At 39.5% G+C, this 8068-nt stretch overlaps 1 protein-coding gene across 4 annotated transcripts in view; it reads left to right on the top strand.

Annotated features, from left to right (window-relative positions):
- The first annotated feature begins 5665 nt into the window (after window positions 1-5665).
- ccdc9 (coiled-coil domain containing 9) overlaps window positions 5666-8068 on the top strand; it is a 15511-nt gene continuing 13108 nt past the window's right edge. For 2 of the 4 annotated variants that reach the window (XM_014033377.1, XM_014033374.1), the window contains exons 1-4: window positions 5666-5804; window positions 6892-6943; window positions 7087-7191; window positions 7283-7432. In XM_014033377.1, the coding sequence (XP_013888831.1) occupies window positions 6941-6943; window positions 7087-7191; window positions 7283-7432 (258 nt within the window). In that variant the 5' untranslated portion in view covers window positions 5666-5804; window positions 6892-6940. Of the gene's footprint in view, window positions 5805-6186; window positions 6206-6891; window positions 6944-7086; window positions 7192-7282; window positions 7433-8068 lie in introns of those variants that run through there. The other 2 variants (XM_014033376.1, XM_014033375.1) reach the window with 2 other exon arrangements.

Here is an 8068-nt window from a genome sequence, read left to right as displayed (position 1 = left end):
ATTACGGTATAAGTAAGAGTGGAGTGCTTCACCTTTTCCATTTTTTATGTGGCAGTCTGGGGATTAGAACTTGCAACCTTCTGATCACAGACACTCCTTCTCTAATCTCTGCATAAAATTTGTCCAACTATTTATCTATTATTTACTTTTTATAGCTAACTAAGCAGTGAGCATATTCAGCAATAAAGATTTTCCACAGTTCTGCCCTTACAGAATATAAAAATAGAGAAAATGTGCAGAAAAATTACGGGCAGAAGAACAAAGAATAGAAGGATACAAAATAAAGCTTAAAAAACTAACTATGAATTTGAACAGAATGGCAGACATCAGCATGAGAGAAACAGAATGACCTCAAGGGACTGATTAAAATGACAAAGCAGAAAATGATGGGAAATATTCTGTTTGGCTGCTAAAGTCAAGTCCCCCATTTTTCCTTTTTCTATTTAACTTTTCTGCCTGCTCCTTCCTGCATCATTTGTACTCAGACGTGTATAAATCAGCTACATTTAAACATTTAACCAGCAGATTGGTTTATTGTTTACTGCAAATTTCACCAGCTCATTTTCTCCAGTCCACTTCTAACCCTTTTATCAAAATGACTCATGTGNTAGATAGATAGATAGATAGATAGATAGATAGATAGATAGATAGATAGATAGATAGATAGATAGATAGATAGATAGATAATAGTTGTCCTGTGGACAGACTGTCCCACCTGAGCCGTGGATCTCTGCAACATTTGTCAGATTAACGGTCTCCTTGTCTCCTGTCAGATCAGGTGGGCGGCCAAGTTTTTCCATGTTTTTATAACCTGCTTTAAAAGTCTCAACAACTTTATTGGTGTGTTCCTTGGTTCAGGACTAGCCCTATCCAATTTGGCGCCCTGGGCAAGATTTCAGGTGGTGCCTCCCGTGCAGTTTTCTAAACCTCACAGCCAAATTCATACATTTACACACAAAACTAAATAGTTTTGTCTTGGTATTATTTTTCATCTTTAGAAATCAGGTTTTCCAATTAATATAATTCATTTGAAAGGCAACACCAGAAGTCTGCTACATCTGCCAACATCTACTGACATTGCTGTGGCGCTAACACTAATGCTGAGCTAATGCTAGCATGGAGCAGAGCTATGCACATGCCACACTAATGTGAACACTAAGCTAATGCTAACACAGAGCTAGCACTAATTCAGAGCTAACTAGCATCATAACGTGGCGCTAACTCTAATGGGAAGCTAACACTAACGTTGCGTTAGTTTGACCCATGATTTATCATCTATTAATTGTTATATTAATCAGTATTGGCTAAATGCCTCATGATCATGTGTTAGGCAATGCTGCTCATCATGACATCATGAGGAACACCTGTTCATGTTAACCAGCAGCGGTGGAGTGAAGCAGTTCTGGGGGGGGGGGGGGGGTGCAGGGGTATGCTCCTTCTGAAAGTTTGTGAAAGACCTCAATCCTCTGCATTTTCCAGCCATTTGAAGAACATTTTACTAAGTTTATAGGATGATTAACATAAAATTAGTATTATAGAAGACTGAAACTCTGACTTTAACCTAAGCTTTATCTTGAGCAGCAGCAGTTATGCTGCGTTCACACCAAACGCGATTTCAGCTTCCAAATCGCGTTCAACGCTTCAAGTTTGAAGCTTGTGCACTTTGAGGTCAGACGCAGGTCAGCTCTTGAAGCGCTTCACGGCAAGAGGCTCCCCGCCCCCGCCTTCCCTTTTGGCTCTGTTTAATGTCGGACGAGGAAGTGGCTTTGCTTTATTTACAGAGAGCAAGAGCATGTCACGTTCATCAGATAATTAATTCATAATTAATTCACCAGATAATTCAGAGACATTCTGAGTTTCATCACCCAGGAGCTGCGGGAGAGGCTCACAGCTCGCTTTCAGGACTATTTTTGYCCCGAGTCCAGTCTGATGAGCTGCTGCCACGCATTGGTGCGGATATCTCCTGTCAGGACACCGACTGCAGGCACTCGATTTCAGCTAAAGAGCTCCTCTCCATCTGTTTCAGGTTAGTGGACATCATTCAGTAAACTGTCCCGTCGGGAAATATGTCGCTACGTCACACAGTGGAGTCTCTCTGATTGGTTGACGCGGCGCATCGGGCTGCAAAAGTTCAGATTTTCCAACTTCAGCGATTTGCGCCTCAACGCTCAGATCGTTCAAATCGTTCAAATCGCGCTGCTCTAATCGCGCTTGAGGCGCCACAGCACTTCCTGGCGCTGATTGAAGCGCGTCCACCATAGACTTTGCATGTAAACCTGATGCTCCTGACGCTGAAATCGCATTTGGTGTGAACGCACCATTAGTCTTGACTGCCATATTGTTTAATAATAAAACATTGTCTGCATCATAAAACACCTCAACAAATCAACCGAGAAACCCACAAAACAAGTTCATAAACCTGATGACCCAGTTATTATTCTACAGACTAAACCAACTAGAATGATAAAAAGTTTGTCACGCCCCTTAGATGGACGGCGCCCTTAGCATATGCCCATACTGCCTATGCCACGGGTCGGTCCTGCCTTGGTCTTCATGATGCTGTTTACTCCTGACCTGATGATTAAAAGTCACAAACTCTGAATACATCTGACAATAAAATTTATGTTCAAATGAGGCAGATCGTTACAATAATCATGGCTCTAGTTTGTTTGTCCAACAGAAGTGTTTTAAAGAGGCGGAGCTTCTCAGAGGAAAGTTAACGACTTAAATAAGTGGCGTCATCAGCTGGAACATCTGCCCAGTGACAGTCTGTGTTTTAACCCCCCCCGGCCCTCCCCTCCCTGAGTGTCGGCTGTTTATTTCAGTGAGAGAAGCCCTCATCACTTTCCTCGCTCCGTGATCCGAGACTCCAGGGTTCTGGTGCTGTCCCCCCGGGGGATGAGAGGCTGTTGTTTGGCTCTGACAACAATGAGCTCATCGCCGGGTCCACCACCCCCACCTCCACCAGCACCAGCACCGTCCGTGTCCAGGCTCAGACTGAAAGAGGATCCAGGTTTCAAACGGAGAGCGAGGAGCTCCCGGATAATTAAAGCATGATTAATCCAGCGAGCACGTACGGCCTCTGACCCGTATCACCGGGTGACTTCAGACTTCCAATTAATAAATCAGGAGTCAGATTAAAGCTCTTGTAAAGAGTTTTTTTTTTTTTTTTTTTTTTGGTGGGGGGTGATCAGATTATCTGTTAACTTGAGACACCCCTATTTCAGTTTGACCTGTCTGGAAAGCCATCCATCAGCTGAGCCGGTGTTCATCTCAGAATATGGATTATTTCTGTTTATTGTAACAAAAGTCTCATATTTAAGTCCAATATTTCCACGTACCAGAGGTCAGAGCAGCATAAAAAGATCTGATGACGCTGAAATTTAAGCATCAGAAACTGTTATGTTGCCAAGACAAACAGGTGTCAGTCTGTTAGCAAAATATCTCATGAACTAGTGAACTGGTTTTAATTAAACTTCTAAGAAAGTAATCATTAGACGTATATTTACTTGTGACTTTTAGAGTGTTTAAGATGAACGCCGCAGCTGATTGACCTCAGCCTGCACAAAAGTGGCTCTATTTTTTTAAACATTATTCATTGAATTTTCAAAGGAGACTTTCTTGTTATCATCTTAATAATGATAAAGATATAATTCGCACATATACAGTCCAAGTTTGCATGGGTTTCAATGACTCACACATGAATAAACATATGATTTAAACATTTAGGCCAGGAACGAGTGACCAAACAGGTATACCAATCAACCATAAAAAGACAAACAAAAACACACAGTAAGGCTCACATTCATAAACACCAACAATTTTCTTTAATATTATTTACAGGGTCATACATAACTTATATCAATTTTCTTCATCTACGAGTTTTGTATCTATAGAAAATGAATCAAATGAGGACCAAACCTTTCTTACTTCCCATTTTGTTTGTATGTTGTTCTTTACAAGGGAAAAGTTGCTAACATTTGTCTAATCCAAAGTGTGACACTCGAGTACAATAGATTTTTTTTTTGGCATGCTCGTTCAGGTTATATCTATGACCACTGGGATATTGTCAAAGTGGCTCTATTTTAGTTAATTTTACAGATATTGAGCTGATATTCAGTGTGGTAGTGGCTGAGAGTCGTCTTCAACACATACTCTGTTGCAAAATATTGCAATTGAGCCCCCCCAACACACACACACACACACACACACACACAAAGACAGAAACAGGCATAATGTTTGTCATTTTTTTAACATAAGGTGTTTTTAGTTTTACTTGAAATGACTTCTGACTAAATATTACACAAGATCATGCTGCAGTTTTTTGTTTTTACAGTACAACACATTAGACCAAATTATGTGTTAAATGTTATTGTTTTTATTAGAAGGTGACCTGTTTCCCTCAGACCTGAGACCTGTCTTATCAGTGTAATCAGTGCTGCTGTCTGACATGCCCCCTCACCTGTCTCCACCTGTGCTCCTGCAGCAGGTCTCTGTGTTTCTGTCACATGACGGCGCAGAAACTTTGGCTCTGGTTTCAAGATCTTATCGGGTGATCAGCAGATCCTGCATGGTCACTGCTCAGCATTTGAGAGAAGCTGATTGTATCGACTGAAACTGGGTCACAGTCTTTGTTTATACGAGACAATGTTAATAATTAACAACTTAGTTTCATTTAAAGGAATGCATATCACCCACCTCCTATGGCAGTGTTTTAAATGTTCATCTTATGCTGAGAAGGGATTAAGTTAAAGTTGTCTAACCTTAAAAATAAAATACAGTTTGTGAGATATGCTCAGATTATGTGTTTAGAATGACATTCAGCTACTACCACATACTATTTTTAGCTCAAAATCTGCAGAACTGACTGATTTAGAGCCATTTTTGTTGTCCAGTGACTGTTCTGAAAGGTTAAGCAAATTCCATCCAATAGTTCATAAGATATTTTGCTAACAGGCCAAACTTTCAAGCAAAGACCTTGCACAATGCATTTGAAATGTTGTGAATCATTCAGAGCTACTACAACACCAAATTCTAGCACAATATCTGTAAAATTAATGGGTTGAGGCGGCTGCGGCAGCCATCTTGAACAGTGGTGACTCCAAAAGTTAACCTTCCTGCTCCCCTGGGTCGAAATAACCACTATTTAACATTTTTTTAAGACCTCAACATTTAAATTGAGGCCTTTTAGGTGCCGGTAAAACCAGAAGCCAGTAGAAGGTTCGCCTCACCGAACCAGAGAAACCGTAGAAGGACCAGGTATAGACCAGACGAGAATCTGCGCCGCCATTTTGAAAGGAGCTACTTGTTGTAGGCCTGCCCTGAACAGCAACAGACAGTCAGTATAAGAGGAAAAACTAAACCAAGCTTATGAATGAGTTTAATGTTTTGTCAATAACTGTAATGATAATGAACCAGCACTTTAAAAAAAAGTTTTTATATACGAGTTTGGCCGGTAAATTTGGAACTGACTAAGTGGTCCGCTGTCGCCATCTCCTGAGAGAATTGGAAATTACACTTTCACTAAAGCTTATGTAGCTTTTGATTTCGATTATTAAAAAATAAATATTAATAATTGTTTGTTAGACATACTAATATAAAATTTAACCTGTATTTGGTAACAACCTCAGCGTTTGGGCTTAAACAGGAACAGCGCTGTCGCTTTAAATCTCCCGAGTGGCTCTTTATTTGGCAGGAAGTTAGCTTAAGAAGCTAACATCGGGCCCAGTCATGAGGACAGGCTGAGGAGCAGAAATTGGCAAATAAACAACGAGTCCAGACACAGCTTCTTACTGGTTATAAAGGTAAAATAATCGCAGGGTTGCATTAAAACATGTAAACGTACTAATCTATGTTGTATTTACAACGTATTTACGGGTCTGTTTTTTGGATGTTTGTGTCGTTGGCGGGCCCGGCGCTTTGTGTCAGCTCAGATAGAGACATGGCTCAGGCTGCTTCCATTACTTCCCAGCAGACAACAGTTGAATAAAATCATGATTGCAGTTGCATTTAGCTCGGATATAACACCGTTTTATAGTTTGGACTGTCGGTGTGTAGCTAATGCTGCTGTAGCCCAGGTATTTTCATCCTGTTTGCGGCTTTAAGACGCTTACAGGAGCTTTGGGAACGAGGATTTATTAATTTGTGCTTTTGTCGCACAGCTCACCTGTTTCAACTGCTGCACGTGATAGCTGTCAAATTAAATGTAAGGATTAACCATTTATATAAAACACCTATAAGGATAAATTTATATTATTTACAACAATGAGAAAATTAACTATTTTTAATTCTGCAGTCAATAATGTTTGCTGTTTGTTATTCTTTAGGAGTTCACATGAAAATAGTAAAAGTAAATGACTTTAAATTAAGGTGCTCATTGCAAAATATGAAATTATTCATAAATAATTATTTTTTAATTTATTATTTTCATTAAAAAATAACTATATACAATAAAATACACAAATAAAAAAATCTAAATTAAATGAAAGGTAGCAGAAGAAGAATAAATCTTATTATGTCTGCCCCTTTTAACCCCAGAATATATTCAAACAAAACATAATTTACAAATTATCCTGAACCATATGGTGCAGCTTGAAAGCATTCAGTAGTTTTCCAGATATGTTGCTATGTGATTCTGAAATGCGGGTCTGCACTGGATGTAAACAAAGCACTTTAAATTTGCTGAAAACTACGTGGAAGTCACACGAATGGCTGGCTATAGTCTTTAGGTGAATAAAGGTAGACCGTCTGTTTAACCTGTTTTCAGTGGAGGTAATTTTCAGTCAGTTTGGCTCAGTTTTTCTTTACTTTTCATGTTTTACGTCATGAGAAGAAAACACTGAGTCATTAAACTGTGAGTGAAAATGGCTTAAAGTTGCTTCTTTATTGCAGACGGATTGAGTGGTCCACATCTGGATTTGAAGACAAGTCAAAGGCAGCTATGGTAAGCAGAAATAAAGATAAAAAGCTATGCTTTATAGCAAAGCTGTTTAAAATAAATGACAAATTCAGTTGTATTTTACCATACCACCTTAAAAAAAGGTAGCTTTTTCATCCCAATAAAACCATCTTTTGTCGTTGTTTCAGTCTTCAACGGTGGATCTGAAGACCAAGGAGGAGAAGGACGCAGAGCTGGACAAACGAATCGAAGCGTTGAGGAAGAAGAATGAAGCTTTAGTAAAGAGGTACCAGGTACGTTGAGTTTACTTCTCGTTAAATTTAAAGTTTGTGTTTTTAAAATGAGCAAAGAGTTTGTTGTTTTGACCTGTCTCGATCCCAACAGGAAATACAAGAGGACAAGAAGAAGGCGGAGCAAGAGGGCATTGCTGTGACGACGCCACGGAAGCCCCGCCCCCTGGAGCCGGAGCCGGAGAGGCGAAAGCCAGAGAAGGAGAACTTCACCGTCACCGTCGACCTTTCTAAACCCGTGGGGGTAAGAACCTGAGCGAGGTTCCACATCGTCACACAGAATTAAACAAAAATTAAAACTGGAGGAAAAGAAGGACATGATTTCAAAGGCTTTAAACGATAATCATGTCAAAAATATTTGTACTGGCCAACAAATACATTAAAAAAGCTTTTCTGTAAGGAAGCTGTGTCACCTACTGCCACACTGATTGTTACATTTTAATAAACGTAATAATCTGATCATTTTACTTTTAAATATACGTTTATATCAAGAACCACAAATGACAGTCACTACAAGTGAAAACAGTTTGTACCTTCTTCAATTTAATTATCTCATTTCTGCAGAAGGACTTTAGTTGTTTGTTTTTTAGGCCCTGTTTACACGAGACCGCTCTCTGAAAATGCTAATGTTTACTGGGGTGAATACACCAAAAAACCACCCGTTTACATTAAGGTTGTGTATTGGCAAGAATTTGGCGATACGATACATATCATAACAGAGGGGTCACGATACGATGTATCCCGATATATCCCGATATATTGCGATACTGTAAGCAAGGCAATATATTGCGATTTTAAATAAAAACCTCACTGAAAAAAAGCTAATGTTTACTTACAATGCTAATGCTACCCTTACTCTCTGGCGCTCAAGAGGTAGAGG

This window comes from Austrofundulus limnaeus, unplaced genomic scaffold (assembly GCF_001266775.1).
Source record: "Austrofundulus limnaeus strain Quisiro unplaced genomic scaffold, Austrofundulus_limnaeus-1.0 Scaffold1716, whole genome shotgun sequence".
NCBI lineage: Eukaryota > Metazoa > Chordata > Actinopteri > Cyprinodontiformes > Rivulidae > Austrofundulus > Austrofundulus limnaeus.
This window is presented reverse-complemented; position numbering and strand designations above follow the sequence as displayed.